Source organism: Blennius ocellaris (assembly GCF_963422515.1).
Source record: "Blennius ocellaris genome assembly, chromosome: 18".
Classification (NCBI taxonomy): domain Eukaryota; kingdom Metazoa; phylum Chordata; class Actinopteri; order Blenniiformes; family Blenniidae; genus Blennius; species Blennius ocellaris.
The window spans coordinates 9066365-9093191 of record NC_137667.1 but is presented as its reverse complement, the minus strand read 5'-3'; the positions used below and the strand labels follow the sequence as shown (position 1 = coordinate 9093191).

The window sequence follows — 26827 nt, the reverse complement described above, 5'->3', positions numbered from 1 at the left end:
CAAATGCATAAAACATTTTTTTTTAATAATAATTGTAAGTACATAATAAACCTGGAAACCAATACACAACTGAAATAGTGGGATAAATATAAATGTTGAAATTATTGGCTCTATGGCTCCATTTATAACACTTAATAAACCTGCTTTTGACACAGATGTCATCATAAATATGTTTACACTTTACTTCCCGTCTCTCCCAGGCACAGGGAAGACCATGCTCATGGATCTGTTTTACTCCCGGGTAGAAAGCAGTCGTAAGAAGCGAGTCCACTTCAACGGCTTCATGCTGGACATCCACAAACGTGAGTACATTCCTCACACTGCACAGCAACAACAACCGCTGAGAGTTGGCTTCCATGACTTGGTGGAAGTCTTCAGACTCCTTGTGCGCAGGAGATCCTATATTTATCCACGTGTTTGTCCTGAAGCCCTCCTGCTAATTGTCTACCATTATGCGCGCAGGTGAAATTACTGCATTATTCAGTGCCGCCGCTGAGTTTGGGTTGCCGGTGCAGGTGTGCTTTAGGAAGTACCGTGTCTGACATCCGTGTGCTGTTTTAAAGGGATCCATCGGAGGAAACAAAGCCTGCCAAAACGAAGGCTAGGGAAAATGTTCACCTATGACCCCATATCACCGGTTGCCATGGAGATCAGCAACGAGACATGCCTCTTGTGTTTTGATGAGTTTCAGGTGAGTATGTGCGAGTGTGTGTTTGTGTGGCATTAAGCCCGCCTTATTTTTATAGTTACAAGATTCAAACTAGAAGAATTTTGCAAACTTTTTAACAATAGGCAAAATTTGCTCTTATATTGCTGTTAAAAAAAAATGCCAGTGGACCTTTATCTATTGGAATGATACGTGTCCTCATATTTGTTGATTAAAAAAAAAATATATACTTGTGCGGTAGCACCTGAAATTATAAAACAAGTTTTTCTGTATACTGGATAGTCAATGTATGCACTTTTAGAGCATTTCAAGGTCGAAATGAATTTTCAGAGAGATGGGGAAAAATGTCATTGAGAAACACGTTCGCAAGTCAATCTGACCATCTGTGATTTGTTAGGCAGTATTTGACAAGATTTGTCAAGTCAATCACTGGAAGAGAAACTTCCCTGTAAGTCAGTGATCAGACGTTTTGTAATCTCTAAAGAAGAAGAAAAAAAAATCAAAATGATATTTGGCCCTTTCATTCCTTCTGTTTGTAGGTAGAGTTTGCTCTGCTTTCTTGATGATCCAGGAATACAAAAAGTGAGAGAGAAAAAAAAATAAAAACATGTTGAGTGTTACGCTCCCAGTATTTTCACTTTAGACTGTGAATACTGTTAAAGTTCAATCAAAGCCAGCCTTTCTTGTCCAGACAACCTTCTGCCTCTGATCTTGATTAAAAGAACAGGACTGGGGACACCTAGTGGCCTCCAGTGAACGTAGCAGAACTTCAAAATGACCTCCTGTATGGACACTGTAAAACTATCCCTCTTTTTTTGTATGTGCTATTGTAATAATGTATCTGGAGCATAGTAACATGCTGTGCAATCTTATTTTGCTATTTCACAGCTACCATACAACTTAGACAGATATTTGGTCCTGTTGCTTGTTTACATGCTTTCATGAATATTTCTGCTCTGAGGCCGTTACAGTCAGTCACCCACAGTTTTTTATACACAGGATTTGCACGACTAAAGGGACACCTTCAGTCATCGCTGATGCACAAATTCTCATTATTTTACCCTTTGGCGTCAGAGAAGGGAGCCACTACTGAAGCACTTTCTATTCTCTGAAAGGTAGTTAGTCATTCATTGCGGCAAAGAAAGACATGATTTCTGTGTATTTATCATTAGCCTGCCAAACACATCTGCTACCAGCCCGGTGTTGCTGCTCTTACTGATATCATTACAGTTAATGCCAGCGGGTCAGAGGTGGCAGAAGGTGTAGTTGCTCTCTCTAATCACTCTCTATGCATCTGCGAGGATCAAGAGCGCCTTCTTTCATCTGCCCGTCTGTCACATTTTAAACTGCGGCGCTGTTTGTGCTTTCTCATTGATTTGTTTTGTTTGCTGTCGCCAGCTTCGCTGTTTCTGCTTGTCGACTGTTGCTACCGGTGAATGGAGGGGAAACAAGTAGACATGTGCGTGTTGTTTGTGATGCATAAACAAGAGGTTGGGAGGTTGGGAGAGTTAGGGGGGTGGTGGGGGTGTGTGTGGGGGTCTATACCAATCAGCATCCTCCTCCACTCAGCCATGCAAATGAAGCTCTGGGTATCAGTCGCACTCTCCTGCTTCCTTAAGTGAGTGGAGCTAGAAAGCGACTGGCGGTGGCGGGTCAGATGGATCTTATCCTCTTAAATGCTAATGACATTTCTCCATTCTCTTCATTAGCGCCGTGCCATTATCAGTAATTTGTAGCCCCCCCCCTCCTTCCTTTTACGACCCCCGCCCGGCTCCCCTAATGAATACTCGCCATTGAGAGGTCCGGGGATGGAAAGATGGGGACGAGAGTGAGAAAGGAAGAAGAAGAGTGAGAAGAAAACGCTTGAGCGTCATTGTCTCAGGGCCCCAGTCACTGTGCAGCCTCGGTGAAATTGCTCATAGGTTGTGTACATAAAGAGGTGTAACATCAAAAGAGGTTTAATTTGGCACCCGTGTGCCTCGCTGTAAACTGACAGCCGCTTGAGTAATTGGGCGCTCATTTGAATATCGGCAATGGCTAACAGAGATTGCGCCATTATTTTTGTGCGCCACAAGTGCTACATCAGTCCCCTCCACCTTTTTTCATTCTGTGGGTACCCATTCTCTCTCCCTCTCCCCCTACTCATTCAACAATCAATATTGCCCCTCATACTATGCCCATGTTGAGGGCACATGAATAAACAAATCCATGTTGTATAAAAGGTCATTTTTAAATGATTCTTTTGAAATGAAAATAAAATCCTGTGGTCAGAGGAAATGGGGGCCCCTTCAGAGGGACAGGAAGACACAGAGCCTTGGCTTTTTGTTGATTCTCTTTACACACACACACACACACACACACACGCACGCGCGCGCGTACACACACTAATTTGATGCCCTTAGCCACCTCTCCTTAGCAAAATCAAGGCTTTAACACAAATGTTAATCAAGTATTGGCAAGGGCAGTGGGGCTAATATGCAAAAGAAGAAGACTCTCCAGAGTATGAAAGGAGGCATATGCTGTGGGTATGGCCATCAGAAGTGCCTGTTATATACAGAAAAGTAGGTAAGAGGGAAGATCGAGGAGCAGGCGGGACAAACTCTTTTATTCAAGACAGCCCAATTATTTTAAAGCGTCATAAATACATTAATGCACAAATACATTTCTCACTTCAATTAAAATGCCACAATTTATTGTTCAACATTGAAACAGTATTTCCTTGATAATTGTATGTTGAGAAGTCCATCTTTTATGGCTTCTGAAGTATGATTTCTGTTAGTAGTGTAATGAGCACTCAGGACTGGCACATCAATCAAACTGTATTTGTGTACTGTGCCTATTTTCAGACAGTGCAACTCGAAGTGTTTCCTAATTGATCAACAAAAACATTAAAAGGAATAAATGTTTGCAAACATACACATCTGGATATTTGCTTTACACGTTGGTTCACATGTATACACACGTATTAAAACAAATGCAGATATCCATGGCAGTAGAAGTTGATCAAATATTATCCCTGGGGGAATGGGCTTGGGGGTTTTATGTGTGGAGTTTAAATGTTCTCCTGGTGTGTGTTTTTGTTTCTTCAGCAGTCTGCTTTTCTTCCGCAGATGGTTCGAGTGGTTAGCGAATCTAAATGTCTCGTGGATAATTGTTTGTCTTTGTGTCAGCCCTGTAATGGTATGCTGACTATCCATCCGATTGCAGGATTTAATTCTGATTCGACGTCTCGCTGGTAGGAGTTTACGTATTCTCCCTGTGCTTGCACAGATGCGTGTCACAATCCAAAGGTTATTTGGTTGTGAGCTTGAAACCTCAGTTTGGTTGAAGCTGGCATACAGATTGATGAATGGGTGACTTTTACAAGGAGTGTATTCAATTTAATGTAACCTTTACAGCAATATCTTTTGTATTGGTCCCTAGTTAATGACAAGGATTCTTTGGTATTTTAGTAAAAACAATATTTACGTAAAAATAAATACCATTTATTTGAACTGTTTGAAATAATTTAGTTTCTTTTATGGACACTGCTCCTCACTTGGTCATGATGACTAATCAGGCATGTTAAATACATGCCTCCCTGACAATTGTGCATTGCAGGGCAACGCTATTTCTCCATTTACGGTTGTTCAAAAGAGCAACATAGGAAGGCGAGAGAGAAAAAGAGAGAGAAAGAGAGAGAGAGAGAGAGAGAGAAAGAGAGGGAGAGACAAGAGACAAGGAACAAAAGTGAGAGCACTGGATTACTAATAGAAAGGTCAGAGCTCTTCATTTAACAGCCAGCGACTCATAAACGTCCTTGCTTCAGTGTTGTCATCAACCTTTGTGTATTGTGGACCCATGGAAATGATGTAGATGAAAAAGACAGCAGAGAGTTGAATTAGATTTATGTATTATAATGTTGGACAGCCTTGTGTGCAGTGCATACAAACACACTCACACCTGTATATGCCTTTATATGGCCATCTTGAGAGAGGCTTTGTCCACCATCGTGACCCTAGTCCTGATCCACGTTGTGCTGTTTTGGTTTTTTTTTTTCTTCTTTTATCTTGTCCTTTCTCTTGTTTTCGTGCTCACATCCAGTTATTCTCACATCTGCTCAGTTGATTAGCTCAGGCCTGCTGCTTCGCCTGCTGCCTACTTGTCCTCAGCAGAAAGCGGCTTCATGACCATTTGCAGTCAGTTCAAGTGCTTTAGGGGTGTGTGTGTGCGTGCGTGTGTGTGCGCGTGCGTGTGCGTGTGCGTGTGTGTGTGCGTGTGTGTGTGTGTGTGTGTGTGTGTGTGTGTGTGTGTGTGTGTGTGACACCAGTATGAATGGCCATGACCAGACAAAAAGGACTGAATGAGCACACCTGAATGACACTAATCAACATGGAGTGTTGATGACATCATTTGACCCCAGATACACATGTGCGAGGTGAGAAAAGGTAGATTGCGTCGAGCCTGAATCTGGTCCTCTTCTTCTCTGCTTCTCTTCAATCAGGTGACCGACATTGCTGATGCCATGATCCTGAAGCAGCTGTTCGAGACACTATTCAAAACCGGAGTGGTGGTGGTGGCGACCTCCAACAGACCCCCAGACGGTATGAACATCACATGTTCTATTTTTGTTCAATGCTCTAAATTGAGTGACTGGATAAAGTTTCAGCTGCATTCAAACATACACATAATAAAACTGTGTAGGGATGTGGTTTGGGGTGATATGTCCCCCCTCCTGGGGGATAAATCCAGAAAGCAAAGAAGCATTAATATCCAAGCCAGACCGTGAGATATGGGTCAAGATTGTCGGTGATTGTTAGACGTGTGGTTTGATATGCACACGGAAAGTTGACAGTGGTCTGCAGCTTGCTCTGTCAGCGTAATTTCAAACTATCAACCATTAGCTTCAATCAATCAATCAATCACATTTTATTTGTATAGCCCTTTACAATAACCCAGTGGTACCCAAAGTGCTTTACAACAAAGCTATAAAAACAATGCATTAAGAAGCAAATACAAGAATAATACATAAAAACAATACATAAAACACAGGTACTGACTGTGGGAGGTGCGACAGTGCTGCAGGTTGTTGGAAACCTTCCAGAAATTCATAAAAACAGCATACAAAATAAATACACTGCCCTAGACAGAGTTAAAAGCCAACCTAAAAAAAATGGGTTTTCAGCTTTGATTTAAAAAGGCCGAGATCAGTAGTGGTGCGAATGTCGGGGGACAGTTTGTTCCACAGTCTGGGAGCAGCAACAGCAAAACAGCGATCGCCCCACTGTTTATATCTCGACCTTGGATTGTCTAAAAGAAGCTGACCTGAAGAACGCAGGGCCCTGCCAGGGTCACGTACAGTTAAAATATCAGACAGGTAAGAGGGACCCAGGCCATTGATAGCATTAAAAACAAACAACAGGAGTTTAAAATCAATTCTGAAACGAACTGGAAGCCAGTGGAGAGACGACAGCACAGGGGGTAATGTGTTCACGTCTGGATGAGTTTGTTAGAAGTCTGGCAGCGGCGTTCTGTACTAGTTGAAGACGTGAAATGGAAGACTGGCTGAGGCCGACATAAAGGGCATTACAGTAGTCCAGTCTTGAGCTAAAAGCATATATTGCCTTCTCAAGATCCTGTTTCCAGCTTCAAATGACACATTTTTTGCCATCTTCTCCATATTGCAATATATTTGGCTGAAAACTGCCTCTCTTGCCTGGACACGAATGTCCAGTCGTTTGCCTGTAGCGTCAAAATTCAACAAACAGTTTTATCCAAAACGGCTTTGCTCCTGCTAGAATCAATTGAGCCTCTCTCAGATTACACCAACTCCTTCCTGTTTACAGCAATTAATCAGTGGCAGGGGCGAGAAACAAATCGATGTACCTCTCCGCCTCGCAGACTTTAAACTTGCTTTGATGTTGCATTTCCAGCCAGCACGGCCAGGCTGGGGTAAGAATTAGCAAGACGCAGATCAAGGTGGAGATAAATGCATGACGTGTTGTGAGGCGCTCTTTCTCTCTGAGGTAAGACGTTGATATCTCAAAGCCTTTAAGTGGATATCAAGTGGGTAGCAGCAATATGCTTCTCATAAACAAAGACATGTTTCTCTGATATTTACTCGCTATCAAGAACAAAGCGACAAACCGTTGCAAACTCGATAGAGAGCCTACTTGGTATTAATTACATGGTTAATGGAGCGCTGAAAGCCATAAGAGAAAACTGGACATGAAAGGCACAGGTTTTCCACCTTTTATGGCGTGGAGACGCTGGCATCGAAATGAGCATATTTAGGACCAGCATTTTTGCTGGAACACTTACTGTTTTGTTTTTAGACACTGATGGAGTTTGAATTTAATCATGATGGTTTTTGGGCCTCTTAAGTGGAACTGCATTATTATTCCCAATAATATGTACTTTACATTAATGGACTTGGAAGTGCAAGATTACTCTTACTAACCCTTGTATGTAGACGCACGATTTGCCGCGGTCTTACTCTGTCCGGCTTATTAACATGTTACAATAGTTATAGTCGTGTCATGTTTTATTTATTTCATATAGCAGCTGCAATTTGTATTCCAGGATAGTTGTGATATTGTGTAAAATTTAAATAATGACAATGTAAGGAAGTGCTAAAAGTGAATGTTTAAATGTCAATTGTCGTAACAAATATTTGACTCGTTTTAATTTAATTTTAACATAAAGTGGTAGACCCTAAATTATTGGAGAGTTGTGATACGATATTAACTAACAATCTGTCTAATCAGTTGCTCAAGTAAGACCAGACAGTGATAACTAGCCTGTGTCCATTTTTGTTTGCAAGTTTTGTGTCACTGTACTTGTTGATGTTAAATATACAGTGATAAATTCTTTTCGCGTCAGTTTATAATAACGTATTTTTCACAACCTTTTTTGGGATTGGGGTTATTCTTTTACAGAAAAAGGCAAAGAAAGAAAATCAGATTACAGCAAAAACAACAGAAACAAATCAACAAAAGTAGAGTCAAACTTAACTAAAACTAACATGTGTCCTTCTCACATCTTCACCAAAGGCTGGAACATGGCAGGAGCATTTGTTCGGCCAAACGGCATCACCAGATATTCATAATGTCCAGTTGGAGTATTGAATGCAGTTTTCCACTCATCTTCTTGAATCCACACCAGGTGGTTGGCCAATTTTCGAGGAGATCTTGCCTCAACCCGCAACCCTGTTGGTGGAGGTGATGAGCGGATACCTGTTCTTCCTGTTCCCAGTAGACCCGGGGCACCGACAATAAATTGGGGGAATCAGACACACTATAGTTCGGAGGCGCCTCTCCAATGATGAAACCATCAGTTTGAGCTGTTTAACTAAAGAAAGGTCCATCAGGTTGGCATTGGCTCAGAGTCAATAAGCGCCGACTGTTGCAATGTAGACAGAGGACAAGGGGACTGTGGGCTTGGAGCGAGTGAGAAGCTGGGACCACTCAGTGTGTCGCACCTGAAATTCCCCCAGAGCCTGACCTTTGACTGAGCACGACCTGAGTCAGTGCCCGAGCAGAAGCGGCGATTCTGGAGGTGGTCGAGGAGCCATCTACCCACTTACATTTTGTAGTGTAATCAGTAATGCATCACGAATGCTCTCCAGGACAGCGGTGGAGCAGGAAAATATGTCATTAGTGTGCGCTGTGTTTTCCTTTAAAATATCTGAAGTTGCCCCAGAAGCATCTCCATTGTTCTTTGCTCGCCGGGATAAAACCAAACCGAGCTTTTGTCTGGGTACAGACTGAGGAAACAATCCTAAAGTTGTATGTCAAGTGGTTAGCGTGTGTTCAGTGTCAGGGCTCGCCACATGTGATCTGATCACCCAAAAAAAGGACGATAATGCCAGGGGTGAACAGGCCTCAAGACACAGAATGAGACCTGACACTGATATGTTTCTAATCTGTGAACCCGAAACATACTCTTCTATTAGAATTGTGAATTACTGGCGCAGGTTTTTGCTAACATTTTACAGATTGTCTCAACTTTACTAGACTTTAGATTGAAGTATATTCTGTGTATTTTCTATATTGTCTGCCTCAATTGTTGATTGTGATTGCTATCTGTGGGAAAATGTTATGGTCGGTGACAAAACACAAAGAAAAGGCTGAAAGTACCAAAAGGATTAAAAAAACCCACAAAATTATGACTTTGAAAACAGTTCAATTCAAAATGATGCATTAACCAGTTTTCCAAACTCACAATGGTAACTACAAAGTTGAATTGGGATTAAAGCTTGTTAAAAGTTCCACGTGGGGGTCAATATTTCCATAAAGTAGCTTTTGAATAGTTTTTAAGTAAAAAGTTAAATCAGAACTGGCTGTCAGTGCAAACCAATGAGTGAGTGAGTGAATCCAGAGTGAGGTTTGGTGAATGCGAAAAGGGAAGTACGGGAGTAACAGTAATAAACTGTACGTACGTCTAATCACACCTTTCAAACAATCATAACAGCCTAAACGTTTAATGTCATTATGTCCTCTGTACAATGCCTATGGTCAAGCAGAGAATTCCTAATCACACTTTTTGCATATTTAAGTTGAATGCATGGATCTCGTGCATTAACGGGGAACCGTGTATGATGGCAAAGTTACTCAATATAATAATGACGTTACTAAATATGGTCACAGATCAAATGTTAGCAAACAGTTTGTGACGAGCAAAAATCCTTAGTAGCATTTTAAAGTGTTTCATCACTTTGTACATCAGTCGTGATATTCACTGCACGGATATCAGAGGAGCATCGATTGAAGTAACTAACGCCACGGAAGCAAATGAGTCCAGAAACAGAGCACTGTCTTTTTCTTTAACCTTCAAAGTAGCCATGTGTCATACGCAGCTCAGTCCATTACAGTATGGAGTTTTGAAGAGAGGGTTATTGTGTGTCAGGTCCTACTGTAGTGAGCTCCAGCCCAAACATCAACAACAGCCACTTGTTTGCATTCGCAGCTGTAGAGAGCTTAAGCCTCAGTGTGTGTGTGCGTGCGTGTGTGTGTATGTGTGCGTGTGTGTCTTTGTCCCTGTTTGTGTGTGAATCCCTATCTGTTTTATCTGTCTATCAGGGATGCTACTTCAGATGTAATTTGTTCCAGCCGAGCTAATTGAAACCTCTATTCAGCGAGCTGCTGTGGACATTGTCCGCGCTGAAAAGGCGACAGTCCTTTCTCTCGCCACCATTGTTTGGGAATGTAATGAATTTTATGTTGCCGCCGCTGCCGGTAGAGAAATCCATTTTTCTCCCCTGGTCCCAGTCCTTTTGTCATGCCTCCCCACCCATCCTTCAGTTCATCAATAGCCACTTTATTTGCCAATCTGTGGCGGGGGAATGACATTATTAGGAGGCTAAACAGCAGCTCTAATACAGGCCCTCCCTTCCTCTTTCAGATCTGTACAAAAACGGACTTCAGAGGGACACCTTCCTACCTTTCATCGACGTGCTGAAGGTAGAGACAAAGTCATCCCTCTTTTTTTTGTCTTGTTAATTTATTCATTTGTTTATCACTCACACACACGAGCACACGCGCGCTTTGCCTGTGCGCCGCAGTCCTCCCGTCCCCCTGTCTGTGTCTGTCTTTTTTTTGGAAGTTGCTCTTTAGTGGGTTTGATGTTTTCTGCTTCCTGGATGCCTCGCGCAGTGTCACAAAGCTGTCTTTGATCATGCCAGAGCACAGTGAAAGCCGACTCGCGGAGAGACTGAGGGAGAAATGGAAGGGGGAGAGAGGGGAAAAAAAAAAAAAAGGGTGAGTGGGCACAGGTAACGTGAATGGGAGATGGGTGGACTAGCTGAGTGACTGACCCAGACTGCTTGCATTTCAAAAGTAAGGGGGGGGGGTACGAGGAGGGGAGAGAAGAGGAGAGGAGAGGCGCAATGCAGCGCTTAGTATTTCTGGCACAAAAAAAAAAAAAAAAATCTACTTTGCAATTTAAGCAGGTAGGACCATTATGCTGCCTGCATCTCAGATGATCATTGATGTGTTTGGAGTGATCGTGATCATAAATAACGGCACAATAATTTGTTGTCATGCATTTTGCAACAGATTAGTGCAGCGTTCTTGTGCCTCACGTTGGTATTTCGTCTCAACAGTGAAAGCAAAGCAAGGCAGCGAGCTCAGCTTCTCACACTATGAGTTCAAAACACAGCTTGGTGTCCATGTTCAGAGCAGGGTTGTCCAATATTAAGTAAAGAGTAAAGATAATGCAAGATTAACACCAAATCTCAAACAGTAGCAATGAAGCATCACGGAGAAAGTAAAGTTCGTCAAAGCAAATGAAGCACAAGCTGCATACATGCCTACAGTAGAATTAGAATTTAAATTTGAGCAGCAAGCACAGCCAGAATGTATTTTTCACCAATTCGTATTCATGAAATTGCACCTATTTCCCATGTAATTTCTGAAGCATGTTCAGGTTTTGTTGATATTTATTGAATGTAGACATTTTCATAATAAACAAAGGAGGCTGTGGGAGATGTGGATGTGTCATTATTTATAGTTTATTATACTTTAATTTGACTTGCCTGACCTGATCAAGATCAATTTGAGCTGTATGTCCCTCCCCTATTTATAATGAGTTTTATAATCCTGCTTTAAAAGGAGATTAACTACTTTTTTTCTTCTTCAAAGGATAAAAATTACGCTAATGAATTTTACTGATGTGTGTTGATTTTGGCACAGCGATAATGGTTCTTTTTAATAAACTTTTTTCTCTTTGTCATTTAACTGAAGACTGACCTTGTGAATCAGGCTTACCTCAATACTAATGTGCCAATATTACTATGACCTGTAATTTTAAATGAGATACTTTTATCAAACCTAATCCTCAACTAAGGCTTGACTGAGTCATACTTAAAGTATAAAATAACAGATAAATGCCTCTCTTCTTACTGAAAATCACCACTTCAGTGAATAAAAGAATATATTCACCCTGTCTATTTCACCTAGTTAAGGACAATTTTTGTTCATACTTGGGAAAAATAGGAATGTTTATAGATACTACTGAATATTACAAAGGTATGCAGTATAAAATGCAGAAACAATGCTATTTTTTTTTTCTCAGTTCATTTTGCCCTTTTAATCCACTACATTGTAGGTATATTAGGTGGTGTAACTCAAGATTACTCTCGTCCGGACCTGAATACCTGATCTTCCCTGACCACTGTACACAGTATGAACTAAAATCACTGCACAGGTACTTTAACGTGACGACGGAGTTCTTCTCACTCACTTAAACTGGAGTTATCAAGCACCCATATGCACCGTTGTTAAAATGGAAATGTAGGAGTCACCCTGCTCCCCACCCACTCTCCCAGCAGCACCCTTGCCCCCTCTAATCCGCCCTCATCAATGTCCTGAATGCCTGTTGTCTCCCTGTGCACCGTACTACCTCCTCTCTTTCAGGGTCCCATGTTCCCCTTTGTCAAGCCATCTGGTTTTAGGGGTCGGGAGGTTTTTTCGTGGGGTGCATTGCATTCTCTGTTGGCGTTCTCCATTCTGGAAAGTTAAAGCGTGCTCCAGCGGGGTCGCATCGCTAACTAGTTGACCCTTAATAGATTGAATTAATGCTATCGAGGGCCGGCGGTGCAGGATCCCGTCCGTGCAGATCGCTCTTGCCTGAGCGTGTCAGAGGGTTTCTAAAGCCAGTGTGGGAGAGAATGAGGGTGTTAAGGCATAATAAAAAAAAGAGAAAAAAAAGAAAAACCCTCTGACCTCTCCTCCTTATCACCTGAGCTGGAAGGGCAGAGGTTAATCCATCACTTCTGTCCGCCTGACTTCATATCTTTATTTAACCATTGACTTCTGATTAGTTAGGACCCCCCCCTTTTTTCCGCGGCACCTCATCCGCCACAATCCTGGAGTTTCCTCATCTTTAAATGAGAAATCAATTCTATCCAGTTCAAAGTTCTAAGTAGATCGTCTTGGCAAACATGGATCCTCATTGAACATAAAGGCATCGCCGGATGTTTTTTCCCACTTTATTTTGTTTACTAGTTTTTCATTCACACAGTCATTTGTAATTTCTTGTCCTTTTTAGCATCTCAGTGCATCTATTCAGTTAAGGCTTCTCTTTTCTGTGTAGCCATGGCAAAGCTCAGCATTCTGTAAAATACAGGGTTTTTAGGGCTTTTTAATGGACACTGCCAGTATTGTAACTAAGACACTCTTTCTCGCTCACAAACTGTCCTCCCTCTCCACTCCACTTTTCATTGCACATCCTCTCTCTCCACCCCTCTATCCCCTGTCTTTATTCTATCACTACCCTGTTCTGCTCACTGGCTTTACTCACCCAAGGTCAGGCCTCTGTATTTTGGTAGCAGAATAGTGACTTTATTTTTCCTCCGCTTGTTCGATTGCAGTTGTGCACAAAGCTGCCGAGAGGAAGGGGAAAAAAAACCAAAAAAAAAAAAAACATAACAACAACCCTGAGGCAACTTTGAGTATTCCTGGGTTTCCTGCCGTTTTTAACCCTTCTTTTGATCTGCTCTCCTTCTCTTTTTGTGTCATTGTTAATAATTGCTATGTGCTGTGCAGTTGGTGATGAGAGTAAAGGAAATATATAAATAAAAACACAACGGAGAGAAAGAAACATTGAGGAATGAGAGGGACGTGGCCCTCCAGCGAAGACCTTGGTGGGAAGGACCGCGCAACGACTGAGACTGCGAGTTCAAATCAAATGGATTTTGATATTTGATGATTGTCATTGTCTTGCAAAGCATTTAATGACAGGGCAGTGCTGGCGAGAAGTATGGATCAAGGGCGAAGCTCACGTCTTTCACATCAATGTCTCTCTCTTCCAAACCTGCACAATTAATGGAGAAGAGATTGATTTTTCTCCTTTTGAACATGACAGAATAAATTTTGCACCTGATTTTTAGTTCGTTTGTAATTGATTCGGTTATTGCAAGCTTGTTCGCCGAACTGCATGTTTTTTAGCATCACTGTGCTCAAACGTCACTTGTGCTGGACTGAAATCGGTATACACACATACTTAATACCATACAGGCTGTGGGCCTGCCGAGAGTAAACCTCACTGAGATGTTTTCATAGGCACACATGAAGCAGAAGGGAAAGCTTGTGACGTTCTACTGTAGGGAGTGAAGAGGCGTCAACACTTTGAGGGTGAATGGCATCTTTTGTCAACAGTGGCAGTTTTTGTTGCAGTTTTTTTGTTGTTGTTGTAAAAAAAATAACCTTTTTTTTAAAGATATTACAAGTACGTGAAGAAATAAACTTGCGCAGGTTTTGTAAAAAGATATTCAAGTATATGTATATTTGTTTTTATAGCATAGTTAGTCCTTTTGGTTTGTTGGAGTTGTTTGTCGCAGATAAAATTGATTATGTCTTCATGTAGCCAAGCTTCTCTTGTTTAAATTACATCCTAATATTTCAATGTGATTGCAGTGCTTCCCTTCTGCCCCTCACTTTAAAAGGGTTAAAGTGGTGACAGATAACAAATGTTGCAGATTTGATAGGAAATTCTGTATTATTATTTTATAATCGAACTATCAGAAACAATAACTTATATGGAAAAAAACCCAAGGATAATTTAAATCAAAAGTCATAATTAATCATCAGTATTTTTGAACTGAGCTTCGTTTTAGGAAATAATGGGACATGAGAGCAGTGAAGAAGCAGAGACTTTAGCTCTACAGATGCGTTCATGTATCCAGCGAATGATCTATAACGAAACCTCCAAATCTTGGGAGGGCGTTGATCCTCTTCCCATCTGTATGGCAACTCAATGGCGACTCAAAGCAACATTTAGTCTCTGCAGTGTTGATACTTAAGGAAACGTAATGAATACTGTTGCAAAAGTAGCTTCCTAGTGTTTTTCAAGGTACTTTCAGCAGTGCTACGTAAACTGAAAGGGCAGGGGAACCGTCTGAAAAGACATGCAGTGGGTGTATATATTACATGAAGTGAAGATAGGGGTGTTTTTTATTGGTAATTAGCCAACAGCAATAGTTTAATGGCTGTGAAGCTGCCGAACTTTTTTTTTTCTCTTGATGTGACGTGCTCTACAAGCACCGGGGTCCTTTTCTCGTGTGTCTGCTTGTTGCACCCTCCATGCGCAACCTCTGTTGGCCAGGTGCAGGTATCGCATCCTAACCCCCCCCCCCCGAGTTTCGGTTTGGTTCGGTTTTGGACCGGGGAAGCTCCAGAGGGGTTGAGGGTGGGGGGTCCAGTGGGGTCCCGGATCACAAAAGGTGGGGCCTCCGGCTCAAAGGATGTTTCCCCAAGAGGAGCAGCCGAGGCAGGGGGAGGTTGTGAGAACGACCCTGCCGAACAATCCGCGGCTGGCCCAAGGCAGTCACACTTTAAGGGAATAGATCATTAGGTGTAATTAGGGTGTTCACATTGTCACGTACCCCCCCAGACTGCCCAAGAATGAATAAAATCACCAGATACACCCCCGGCTTGCTCGCTCACACACACACACACACACACACACACACACACACACACACACACACACACACACACACACACACACACACACACACACACACACACACACACACACACACACACACACACTGCAGCTCCCCAGTTAGTGAAAACACTTTGATGTCATAAGAGTCGTCCAGAACTTGCCAGCATAAAGGCAGTGTTTTAAGCTTTCTCTCTTTTCTCCCCCCCGACTCTCTCTCACTCTCTCTCTCTCTCTCCCTCTCTCTATCCCTCTCGCTCTCTCTCGACCTCTCTATCCCTGCCCCCCCCCCTCCTACTTTTCTTCTGTCCCTCCACACAAGGCTGTAAGACACACATGGTTGAATGAACGACAACCTTTCCCCTCCTCCCCTCTCCCCCTCCCTTCGTCTCTTTTTCAGCCTTCCCACCCTGCATTTCTTTGAGGCCTGGTCAATTCTCCAGGCCAAACAAAAAAAGCATCAAATGTTTTCTGCTGCTGGGTAATGAGGGAGTGGACCTCATCAGGGCCCAATAGTCAGCTATCCTTGGCTTTTGTTGCAGCTCAATGGCACCGCGCTCTTTGAAAAACTCAAAAGCAACTTTTTGAGGAGTAAAGGATAGAGAAAGATATGTCGTGGCGGGAGCGGGCACAGAAGGGAGTAGAGGCGGATGAAGAGGGGAGGGGGGGGGGGGGGGTAAAAAAGCCACTCTGTTTTTATGCTAAACGGCTGTCCAGAGAGAGCAGTGGACAGCTTGGACAATGACATGATTGGAGCTACATGTGTTAAGATGACTTTCTCTCTAAAGAGCCCCTGATTCTCATGTCTGTCATCTCGCACTCTCGCGTTCCTCCCCTCTTGTGTCTGGGTTTGTGAATGCGACCCGTACGGGCAGTGAAACTCCTAATTTGCGCTTGTGCTGCTTTTGTATGAGGCTGCGTCACATTTCCAAAAGTTTTGAAACACGAGAAGGAAAACCTGACATCGTGGAATACTTCATCAAAAAGGTATCATGAATAACCGCTTTTCAAAGAATTAGTAAATGTACATCAGCCCATAGATATTCAGAATACACAATAGTGAAGAAAGGGAATCTTTGCTGGAACTGAGAGATATCTTGCATTAATTAAACGTAGCTTGATTTTAACTTATGCAAATTTAACTATGCAACAAATAAAATGCAGTTCCCAAGAAAATATTTTTAATCAAGTATTGAGAATTGGGTAAAACTTACGAAATCTTTATTTTTTGCTCACAGTACGGTTAACTGGACCTGGTTTTCTGTCCCTGTGTTTGCCCGGTGAAGGACTGCTGACCTGACCTGTCCATCTTAATAATAATAATCTGCCTTAGCCAGAAGTCAGCCGGGACTGGTTCAAGCTCGCCATGAACCCAAATGTGATAAAGTAGTGAAGAAGCTGTGCGGTTGAATGACAAAACGAGTCTATCTTCAAAATAATCGACGAGTCCGTTCACTTCCAAAGTCGCTCAGTGGTAACACCTGTTAGAACCCAGTTAATGTTTCACGACTGAAGGGATTTAGAGTAAAGTTGCAAAGTAGACTGACAAGGACTGAAGTCTTGTGTGAGGGGAGAGTGTGGTGGAGGTGGCGGCGGCGTTGGGGGTGGGGGTGGGGGGGGCTGAAAGACCACAATGTGTAGGCGGATGAAATCTTGGAGGAGTGAGAACTTGACAATCCCCTCAAGATGGATAATCAAGTAATGACCCGCAAGGCCTCAGCTTCATCTGATTATAAATAACCAATGGAATCATCACCACTGATTGTGTTTCCATTCCTCCTTCTTCTTCTCCCCTCTCTTATTTGTACCTCACTCCTCCGTCAAGGAAACCTGCCGGCCGCCGTTACCGGAGGGAGGTAGCGAGGGTTGGTTGAAGGGCGGGAGCTGAAGATGGCAGGAGGAAAGACAAACTGAGCTTCTAATGATGTGGCGGCAATAGTGACAAGTTTTTTTTTCTCTCCTTTCTTTTTTCTTTTTTTTTTTTTCTTCTCTCTTCTCCTTTTTGAGGGACTATTTACCCGTTGGTGGGGTCACAGTAGGTTGATGAAATGACACCTCCCTTTTGTGCGTGGGGGAGGGCGAGTTTGTCAGGTTGTTATTAAGCCTGATTCAGCCAATTGGCTCAGAGTGGGAACCCCGTTTGTATGAGCGGACACGGAGATAAAAAGTTGACAGCGGAGAAGAATAGAGTATTTCCGTCCCCTTGCTTTGTGATGATTACTAATTATCCTGCAGCTTAAGGAGGCCAGTGGCAGAAATTCACTGATTTCATAATTTACTGGAGCTGTCGCTGAATACTCAGTCAGCCGGTGACGGCTTGGATGGGATGATATGCATTTCCTCTCTTTTCTTTGATAGAATAGTGGAGATGATGATTATAGTTTGTGCGCTACTCCCTGACATGAATCCTGTTGACGTTTTACACTATCTGCAAAAGTTTGAACTCGGCATCGAGGGTTCACCTCCGCAGGAATACACTTGAATAGCTGCAGAACAATAGATCAGCTCAGTAAACCGTGAAGATGTGACATAAAATCTCAGACCTGCCAGGGGGATAGAAAGACGCCTTCTGCCTTTTACATCGCGCTGTCATTTAATTTGCTCATTCTTCTGCTGCTCTTTGTCCATTTTATTATATATGATGAGCAGAAAGCGGTGACACAGAGCTTTTATATTTTGCCATTACAGCAGAACTATAAGTTCTCTTTAATGTTGCAGTATGGCAAGATATTACAGTAAGAATGTAGAATGTAGAAATAGAGGGAAAAAATTGTAATCGATCAGATTGTTTTTTTTTAGCAATTGATAATATAATATCAGATTATATTCATTTTCCATAAATGTATTTAAAAAAAATTTTTTGAGTATATGGAACATTTCACACAATGAAACCCAGATTGAACCATACGTTCAGACTTACAGTAAACATTGGTCTTAATAAATTGAGCTTAATATATTCCAAATGGTTGTTATTGTTGATCAAGTGTCATGAAAATCCAAACAAAATAACTGCTCATTGCAAGGAACCCTGATTTACACTGTGTTTCCATATCCATGCCGCAGACCATGGCTATCAGACACGTGGCCTGCGGGCGAAAAGCCGACCACAACAGGATCCATTCTGACCAATCGGGTGCTCTCAAAATGTATTAAAATAACTAGAGAATGTTGAATTCTTTCAATAAATGTTATGTGCCGTTTATATTCAATTCTAATGGAGTGCGACTCTTCAGTAAGACTACCAACCTGCTTGATAGGCACTATAGAAATTTTAACTGTTATTCCTCATTTGTCCACTGGGGGAACATGACACTTACCAAGAACTGAACAGTAGACAGCAGCAGTGTCACCTGATGACCTTGTTGAGCTGACACTATGAGAGCGAGTTTGTGGAAACAGTCCCACAATGAAAGCTGTCTATGTCCTATACATTTGCATTTTCTACATAGTAATAAAAAAATGGTCTGTCTGCAAGTTTTCTCTTTGCATGGATGGGTTAACCGTTTACTCTGAGATTCCTGTAGGCGTTAAGACAGGTGTACAGTTGTCCGTCTCTGTGTTTGTCCTGTGATGGACTGGTGACCTGTCCAGGGTGTATCCTCCAGTAGTCGGCTTTGTGATGTATTTTGCAAATTTGAAACATTTGACAAACAATGTCTTTGTCTGTGCGCCTACAGGAACACTGCCACACTGTCTGCCTCGACTCGGGGATTGACTACAGACAACTGAACCGGGCTGCAGCGGGGAACCTCTACTACCTGTAAGACATAATTAAACACACTATCATTGGTCACTTCTGTTTCCTCTGTTTACAGTCCAGCACAGCACCAAGGTGGTGCAGACGTCCAGAAAAGAGTCAACATTAACCTCCGTGTGTGTGTGGGTGTGTGTGTGTGTGTGTGTGTGTGTGAAACCTTCTCACAGGCATTGACCCGCACACACAAGCTCATGCTGGAAATGTTTGTGCACATCATGTAGTTTGATTTTATTAAAGCATAGAAAGAGAAGGCAAACAGACGGATAAATGGGGAGAAGCAGGCTGGGAGATTTATAAAGACCTGCATTACCTTGAGAGATCCATGAAAAGAATGAAAGAGGAATCAATAGAATATGAGAAAATGGCAGAGCTTTAAAAGCTAGTTTTCTATTTTCCTCATTACTAATACATTGTTAGAGCGCACGCACACACACACAGACTCACACACACACACAAGTGCTTTCGTCTTTTCACTGTATGTAAATAGAGCGCAGCACAGCCTTTTACCATGGGTAAAACACAAGCACACATACGCATGCACACAAACACACATACACACTTCACACTCTCATTTTGTTGTGCATTCACAGGCTAATGCTTGTGTGTAGAGTCTAACATCCTGTTTTTTACTGATGGAGTGAAAAGCTAAGTGCCCCCCTCCCTTGCTCTCCTTGCTGCCACCGTTTGATGTCGCCACTTCAGCTTTATTAATTTCATATCTTATGTGTCCTGTGTGTGTGTGTGTGTGTGTGTGTGTGTGTGTGTGTGTGTGTGTGTGTGTGTGTGTGTGTGTGTGTGTGTGTGTGTGTGTGTGTGTGTGTGTGTGTGTGTGTAGCTCGGGGCAGCCCGGTGCGGACGCCTTTATGGATGCGCTGTTTGAGGAGCTAACATTAAGACAAAGAAGTGGTAAGAAAGTTAAAAGAAAATATGGTTTATTGAGATCTAAAGTCATTGTATTCATACAAATATTAGCTGTGAAATTGACCCTAAAACACTTTTAGTGTTCATTTTATCGTCTGACAAAGTAATAAAAGAGAGCGTTTGGACACCTCAGACCGCTGGTTCTCAAATGTTTGTTTTTTTCAATCATTCGGTTCAATTGAGTTTTATTTCTACGGCACGAATTACAACATAGTGATCTCATAGCACTTAACATTTAAATAAAACACCTGAGATCAAAATTAATGATACCACACGAATAAACATAGGTGATGGTGGAAAAACAGAGGGAAAACTCAATTTCAACTAAAAGAAATTCCATTAAAAAAATGTTTTCTTTTTAGTTGGATAACTTGAAAGTATTACGCCATCAGTGTCTGATCTATTAAACAACAACCTTCTAACATTTTATTTATTGACAACCCATCAAATGAAAAACTGCAAATTTCAAAAACAACGTTTTTTTTTGTCCTTCTGAGAATTCTGAATAATACAGCAAGTGCCCCCACAATGTTGTTATTTAGTTTCGTATTTAGTTGATTTATTTCATTTTAGGGGCAACATCTTATGTGTCCACTGGGACACATCATCAACATCAAGCACCCTTCCTCCCGTTAGCTTCCTCAGTACGCTCCTCCCAAGCCACTGTGAGTTCCAGCATGACGTTTTGAAGCGGTATGAATGGCTGAGGCATCCATCTGTAAGAGTCTTTGGATTGCTGAAAAAGATCTAATGTGTCTGAAGGAAGCCAATAACCTTCCTTTCATGGGGCTCAGCAACAGTAAGAATTAAACATGAAATCATGAAGCTGTTTAGGCGCTGCTCGTTCATTTAAACCTCGGGGGGCATTGACTGTCGCGAAGGGCATCTGTGCAAAAATGCAACATGCAGATCAGATGATCTGGTATGGCAACCCTGGAAAAGAGCAACCAAAGTGCCCAAAAATATATATATAGTGCTATAAAAAAAAATATTATGAGACACTATAAATGTTATTGTTGAATCCAAAAACAATTTAGAAAACAGGATTTCCCTAAATTTAGAAACGATGATAACGTATGTTTCCTATTGTTTGTGTTTTCACAGTAACAGGTCCGCGGGTGCTCACTGTGCTGGGCAGAGATGTGACTCTCCGCAAGACGTGTGGCACCATCGCCGACTGTACCTTTCAAGAGTTATGTGGCAGAGTGAGTATTGTTTAAAGTTTCTTTTTTTTTTTACAAGCTAATTTTGCAGGTAGAATATCTTATCTATATACACTGTATTAATTATTTTTAGTCTATCCATATCAACCTTAAAGTGTGACGACATGCAAGATAGGCGACATAGTTCAAAGCTCGTGGCAGTTTTAAGTTGTTTTCATGACGCAAAATGTCACAATAAAGCAAATGCAGGCGAGGGTTCATTCTCTCGTTCACGGCTTGGCATGCCCGATATCCTCCTGACCTCATTTTGTCTTACAATGGAATCTAAAAATGCTTACATTGAAAGCACTTCTCTATTTAAAATGTTAAGCTCTACGCTCCATGTCTTCCCTCTCCTGTACGCTTATTGTCAAAGCCTTTGACCTCCATCTTGGCCTCATTTTTTGCTCAATGTCAAAAAGCAAGTCTTTTGACAATTGAATAATTTGCCGAGCCCACCGGGCCTCAAACGTAGCATTTGGCTACGGTAATCTGCGGGGTTTTGTAAAGTCCGATCCCTGACAGCAGTGAGCTTCAAGGCCCCTCCCCCCCCCGAAATATATTGCTATGAGAGCAATGAAACTGAATGACAAAGAACCAACGGCCGGAAACTAAGACTTGCATCAAGGTTCTCTCATCAATGTCAGTTTTTTGCAGGGGAAGACTGCAAAAAAAACCACGGTGACTGCATGCGACTGCGGAGCGCTCCTGCAAATCGGGAATGCGCTGCTGCTTTTTCGGTGCGTATAACCACGTCACTTGTGCTTCAGGATCTGGGTGCTGGCGATTACCTGGAGATGGCACAGACCTTCGACACCGTATTCATTCGCCACGTCCCCCTGCTGACACTGTCTTTAAAGGACCAGGCCAGGCGCTTCACCACCCTCATAGACAACTTCTACGACAAAAAGGTAACAGTCCGCGACCCACACGTAAACCCTAAACGCTAAACGATCCCTGCCTCTCTCTCTCTCTCTTCTTTGATGACATTCCCTCAAGATTTCTGAACTCTCTTGCATAGATTTGCCCCCATTCAGTTCTATTCACGAGCACTTGTGAGGACATGCATTGACGTCGGGGGATGAGAAAAGGCTTTGTTTGGACTTGCACTCTGTCGAGCATCAGTAAGGTCAGGCACCGATGTGTGGTTGTGAGGAAAGGCTTTTAATGTTGATATTCATTCCAAAGGCCACGTGCAGTTTGGGATGAATAAAGAGTGAATGATTTTGAGCTCGGCGAGCAGAGCTGCTTCGCCAGCAGTAGATCAGAGAAGTGTTTTTTTCTGACCGGACACATGTGATGTTGTAACAACCGAACGGAAAGAGAAGCGGCACGCCAATGGTGAATGTCACTTTTTTTTTTTATAAGCCCTGAATGCAAGTATGAGTCTTGAGAAGCTTTGCAGCTTTGCAAGTCTGAGGAGCTTGGAGATTGTGTCGGTGCTTTCAGGAGGCCGGCAGGGTGTCATCACTCAGCCTGGACAGACAAAAAAACCCAACATTTTCTTCACTTTTGCTCCCATGTTGTCCACTCGGCCATGCTCTATTTGCCATACCCATGGCTTTCTGTACTTTTTTTCATCGCCACTCACGTGAAGCATGACTTTTTGTCTGTGGTGTCGGCAGTCGAGAGACGTAAAACTTGCACAGATCTCAGACCAGGATTTGGACACCAAAAGTTGGTTTGGCCCTCTTGCAACAGCTTGAGAAGAAGCACTGAGAGGTGAGGATGATGGGTCCCACTCCCCCCCCCCCCCCCCCCCCCCCCCCCCCCCCCCCTCAGGAGACTGCCGTCAGAGCCACTCTCATCCTGAGCCACATCATCATCACTATGTCACCTTGCCACTTAATGACCCATGTACCTGCCCGCTGATTTGCTAATGGCCGTCCACACATCTCCGTACTCCTGCCTCAACCAGCCATGAGATTATCACACTATCTTCTGATTAATGGATTGATTCATCTGTTGGAGATCTCTGTGTGATTTGGTGTCTGAGTTGGCTGTTCTGTTTGCGGCTGATGAAGGAATTCCACACGAATGAAAAGACACCGTCATTCGCCGGTACGGTGTGTCATGATATCACAACGTTTTGTGCTCTCTCCAGGTGTGGATTCAGGATAGTTCTACCCACGAACTCAGACTTGTGACCGTACTGCTTTTTCAGTTTGACTGTCGGTGTTCTCTGACCGCTTGGAATAAACTGATTTAAGCTTTGTTTTCTTGCTCTTGGAACTGAATACATGGTAAATGTAATGGGATTAAAATACAATTGCAAAATGAGTGTCAAAACCATTTCTACATTTGCCTATAGAGGCGGCCATAATATTTCTATTTAAAAGAACTTTCATTGCTTATGGAGGTCTGCAGCCATTACCAATATTAAAATTAAAATTAAAATTAATTTAGGATATGTATAGTCTGAAAAAAGACATTCTTTCTATCTATCTATCTATCTATCTATCTATCAATTTTTTTTATTGCTGTTTTTACAAATGCTTTTCAATAAAAGATAAAAGTGATTAAAAGGGATGTTTTTTACAGACTGGATAATATCGCCACAAAGACCATATAATAACATTACATTGACTTGAATTACTTTTCATATTATGATCATTTATTATTTTATCTGGTATAAATTTCTACCCCATCAGTTTAAATTCAAAATCGTTCCATACTGAAATGTGTTCTTATTAGAACATATAAAGTACATATTTCACTTTCCACCATGATGTATTTCGCGACAGTGGAACACAATCTGTCATGATGTCATCGTGTTTTCCGATGTGGACATGGACAATTTAGTCAAATTAAAACACCATTAAAGAGCATGCTTTTGTACTATACAATGTTCAGCTCAGTTCTCTCTCTTTTCCCTTCCCTTCTGAGAGTCACGGTCCGGGTGGCAGTTCACGTCGCCTGTAGAATATAAAGAAAGGCTCCAGTGGGATTGATGTGGTGTGTTTGAAAGCTTAAATGAACGGCTGTGTCATCCTGTCTTCTTTTCTCATATTGTGACTGTTCACTGCACCTTCAACCCTCTTAACCCATGAGTTTTAATAAATGGATTTCATCTTTTTTTTTAATTATTCACAGCTTGTTATGTACTTCATTAGTCGTCTGCAAATGTTATATTTTGGATTTTGAGCCACATTAACCTATGATCCAAATCCACTTTTGTAGAATTGGGCTTTTTCTTGACTGTCAAAATAACAGCGAGAAAGGAAGTCTTGGACAAACACTTTTGAGAAGTAAAAAAAAAGAAGTGGCCATGCCTGAGTCTAACCACCCCCCCTCGCCTTCTCGTCCCAGGTTAGAGTGGTGGTGCTCGCCGCGGCGCCATTGAACCGGCTGTTTCACCACACAGGAGGAGAAGACGAGCGAGACCGACAGCTGCTTGATGACCTGGGCCTCAGCCAGGTGAGATCTCCTCTCCGTTATTCACCCAGTTCTATCGGGTGGCTTGTTCTTCCCACCATTTTCAATTTCAACCATTGCTGCGCTGCTAAAAGTGCCTGCTCTATTGAAAAGTGTGATTTTATGGTTTTGTTTCCTGGAGGGATTACAGCACGGTAATGACAGATTGAGACAGATACATTCGTTCTGCTCAACTGTGATTTAAACCTGCTGATCCAACCTCTCGTCTCTGACTCACCTGTAGTTCCTGTACAGACTGGTTTGGAGTTTACGGGCGGCTAACTGGTGTGTCTGCTGATCTCTTCAGGACGCAGCAGAGCGGCTCACTCTGTTCACGGCCGAGGAGGAGATCTTTGCCTTCCAGAGGACCGTCTCTCGACTAATGGAGATGCAAACGGAGTCGTACTGGGTAGCGGGAGACCGGAGTCCCAGCAGAAAACAGGATAAAGCAGCCTAACATCGGTTTTCCAGCTGTCATGCTGATCACCTACCTCCAGACAGCACCGTACCTCACCAACCTCTCAGTATCTCCCTCAAACACACTGGAAGACCAAAGTTTGTAGAGAATGAGCGGCGCTTTGTGCCACTGCAGCGTCAAAGTAGAAGAAGACAAAAACTAACCGCAGTACTTCTTTGTCTTTGATTGCTCTTCATCTTCTATGCACATGGTATATGTTTCCATGCTCCTCTTGGGTAAGGTGTGCTCTCTCCCCCTTGTGGAATATTTAATGTTACAGAATATGTGAAGCTCTCCAGCCCACAAGGCAAAACAGGTGCTCACTTCAGCGTATGATGGGGAACAAGTGTCCTTCACTGCAGTTGGTTACTGCCCTCTCGTGGATGAATGAGGAAAGGGTTAAAAAGTCTGAACCTGGCTCTTTTGAATCGAACCTCGAAATTAGGCATCGATTTAAACTACTGTGAATTATTATAAGCTACACATTTATAAGCTCAGAGCAGAATTTTTTAATACAGCAAGTCATCCCAACTCGCACTGTAGAGTTCACACACACGCACACACACACAGACACACACACACACACACACACACACACACACACACACACACACACACACACACACACACACACACACACACACACATCTGCAAACTACAACTGATGATCGAAATTTCTGAAATGGAGAAAACTATAGTAAGGAATTCTGTAACCCTGTTGGATTGGGTGTTTTGTGGAAGTATCATTATATAAATGAGTGAAATGTGACAAGAAAAAAAAACAACACTCCACATCATTTGGTGGAACCATGCAAAGCTGCTTTGACTTGCACAGTCTGAGCAGGCCTAATGATTCCTGCAGGTTTAAAAACGTTAAAAGCTGTAACTTATGTCCAAAAGAATTAATTCTCTCGTCATTTTGAATGACGAACTGAGTCGGGTCAGTCATTTCTGTGTTGGTTAAGTTGTAAATAAAGGACAAACGAAACGTATACTGACTGAGGTATTGTGACTTCCTCCCACTGTCCTGTAGGTGGCAGCAGAAGGCCATCAATAACTCAAGGTTTATTATTGCGTCCATCTAAGGATGAGGTCATTCTAGTGCACCACTTCAGTACCACCAACCTGTTCCAACACCTACTACAGTAATCTAAACCAGGACTGTTAAAAAAAGATATTTTATGTAACCTGCTGCCGTCCTCACTGAAGTCAAATGTCTTAAGGCGTTAAGGGACAGCGGGAGGTGTTGGGTGTGTCTGTGGATGCACACACACACGATGTGCATCAGGGCTCTGTGTTCACATGACTCTTACTCGCAATTAAAGAAAATAAAAATCAATCACACTATGTCAAAGCTCCTAATCCAATCAGCGACAACATCGGGCACAAATGCAGATGACCACCGCGCTTTCCGATTGTCCTAATTGGATGAGTCACGCTGGCTTAGGAGAGCGGTCATCACCGCCATCCTCTCTGGACCACTTGTGCTGACAAAGGGGGGGGGGGAACGAAAACACTTGTCCTTTTCTCGGTACGCCTTTTCTCACAATCGTCAAAAATGATTAAAAATGTGTTAATTTTATGTTAATAATGTAGATTAAGTTCATCTGTTCCCTGTACATTTCTTCAGCTTGTTGGTTTCGATTGCAGTTGTCCTACAACTGTATTTCAATGTGACTGAATCGTGTTTCCACTGGACAGTTACAAACTTGAATATGGAGGCTGTGTTGGTTAAAAGGGCTTCTTATTATCAGTGTTATTTGAATCTTACGTCACTTAAAAGTTGCAAATCTGAATTTAATTGAGGTTTGTTTTTTTTGGTGCATGTGTAGTTTGTGTCCTCGTGTGACACTTCAGTCACTTTGGGGAGGGGGTGGGAGGTGGGTGGGTGTCATGTAAGGTGAAGCTGCTTATCTTAGCACTAAATAAATTGGCTCAGTGCCCTGGATGCCCCAGCGGGTATTTAAGGTAAACATCTGAAACCT

General features: G+C 42.4%; 1 protein-coding gene across 1 annotated transcript in view; it reads left to right on the top strand.

Annotated features, from left to right (window-relative positions):
- Nucleotides 1-25088, top strand: part of afg1lb (AFG1 like ATPase b) — a gene marked incomplete at its 5' end in the record, with an annotated part of 29918 nt that extends 4830 nt beyond the window's left edge. Inside the window, 10 exons of the mRNA XM_080514018.1 lie at nucleotides 201-302; nucleotides 564-691; nucleotides 5151-5250; nucleotides 10049-10107; nucleotides 18769-18851; nucleotides 19684-19754; nucleotides 20874-20974; nucleotides 21742-21882; nucleotides 24281-24388; nucleotides 24693-25088. Of these exons, the coding sequence (XP_080370144.1) occupies nucleotides 201-302; nucleotides 564-691; nucleotides 5151-5250; nucleotides 10049-10107; nucleotides 18769-18851; nucleotides 19684-19754; nucleotides 20874-20974; nucleotides 21742-21882; nucleotides 24281-24388; nucleotides 24693-24842 (1043 nt within the window). The 3' untranslated portion in view covers nucleotides 24843-25088. The remainder of the gene's footprint in view (nucleotides 1-200; nucleotides 303-563; nucleotides 692-5150; nucleotides 5251-10048; nucleotides 10108-18768; nucleotides 18852-19683; nucleotides 19755-20873; nucleotides 20975-21741; nucleotides 21883-24280; nucleotides 24389-24692) is intronic.
- Between the last annotated feature and the right edge of the window lie 1739 nt (nucleotides 25089-26827).